The sequence below is a fragment of the Hyperolius riggenbachi genome, chromosome 5, assembly GCF_040937935.1.
Source record: "Hyperolius riggenbachi isolate aHypRig1 chromosome 5, aHypRig1.pri, whole genome shotgun sequence".
In the NCBI taxonomy this organism is placed as follows: Eukaryota; Metazoa; Chordata; class Amphibia; order Anura; family Hyperoliidae; genus Hyperolius; species Hyperolius riggenbachi.
This window is the reverse complement of record NC_090650.1, coordinates 395,032,181-395,033,604: the sequence shown is the minus strand read 5'-3', so window position 1 is coordinate 395,033,604 and position 1,424 is coordinate 395,032,181. Positions and strand designations below refer to the sequence as shown.

The 1,424-nt window shown below is 46.1% G+C and overlaps 1 protein-coding gene across 2 annotated transcripts in view; it reads right to left on the bottom strand.

Annotated features, from left to right (window-relative positions):
* The window catches only part of ZFPM2 (zinc finger protein, FOG family member 2), a 520,700-nt gene extending 519,750 nt beyond the window's left edge, over positions 1–950 (bottom strand). For both annotated transcript variants that reach the window (XM_068237825.1, XM_068237826.1), the window contains exon 1: positions 565–950. In XM_068237825.1, coding sequence (XP_068093926.1) covers positions 565–604 — 40 coding nt within the window. In that variant the 5' untranslated portion in view covers positions 605–950. The remainder of the gene's footprint in view (positions 1–564) is intronic.
* Positions 951–1,424: the final 474 nt, after the last annotated feature.

The following is a 1,424-nucleotide window of genomic DNA, read 5'->3' as shown; positions in this document are numbered from 1 at the left end:
ATCGAACTTGATGTTAACTAAAAAAATTACAATGTAATATAATCAGTTATTTCTTAATACACCTCTCTGATTTTTTTTTTAATTTTTAACCCGGTGTATAAATATATATATATATATATATATATATATATATATATATATATATATATATATATATATATATATATATATATATATATATACACAGTATATATCAAAGCCAATATAATCTAAAAAAGATATAGAATTTTTTTTTAAATAAAATAAAATAAAAACAAAACAAAACCCAGGCTGATGGGAAAGGCTGATCAGAACTGAACGCTGTGCACAAGCACAGATATTATCAAGAAGTTCATCCATGCTGAAAATGAGGGAGGATGCCAGGGACAGGTCCTCCTGGAGCAGCAGGGACTGTCCCAGCTGGCAGGGATACAGGCGCCCAGCTATGAGATCTGCCTGTGGGCTTTTTGGACAGACCATCAGTGCCAGTGGGTGCTCCTCACAGAAGTTCACCCCAGCTAGCTGACTGTACAATACACCAACACACACACACATAGTATATAGACACACAGCGTGGCAACTCACGTTTGATTTGCCTGGGCTTGCTCTGTTTCCTTCGGGACATGCTGATTGTACTTGGTCCAGGTACCCCAGTGACAGATCAATTGGTGTGTCTCATAGAAGAGGCGATCGATGTCTTGGCGATTGAAAGTCAAATGATGTGATGAGATGATGCACGGCTGGGGAAGGGAAGAGAAGGGGAGAGCAAGTCCTGGGGACTGGAGCAGAGACAAGAGGGACAGGAGGGGAGGGTGGCAGGGATGAGAGAGGAGGGAGAGCAGACAGAGAGAGAGAGGGGGGACAGAGAGGTGGGAGGGAGGGAGAGTGGGGGTCCCTCTCCTACAGTCCTGGGGACAGTGATGCTGTGGCTGCCTCAGCTTGTGCCCAGCCAGTGCTTCACATCCACTCTCCCTGACTGATTGCTGAATGGGGAGGAAAAAGCAGAGGAGGAGCAAAAAGCCACTTTTCCAGTAGGAGGGGAAGCAGATAAGACACAAGCAGGGAAGGGAAAAGCCCTTTTCTAACTGTCACAAAAAGAATGTGTCAAGACGGCAGCCTGGAAGCAGCCCTGCATGTGGCTGAGCAGCACGTTGTGCAGCTGATTGTAAACTTCTCGGGCATCAGCACGTTCTGCTTCCTCCTCCTCCCATCACCTGCCTGCTGCTGCCTCTGCTGATGATTCTTCCAGCGCTGGAATGTGAAAAGTTTCTGCAATTTTCCCATTACAGAACATTGCAGGCCATTTCCTCCTGCTGCTGCTCTCTGACACAGATCTTATCTGCCGCTCTCTCAGGCTGGAGCTTCATCCAGAGAGAGGAGGCTTGTTGTGTTCAGCCCACCTGCAAGAGTTAAAGGACAACTGAAGTGAGGGGGGCATGGAGGCT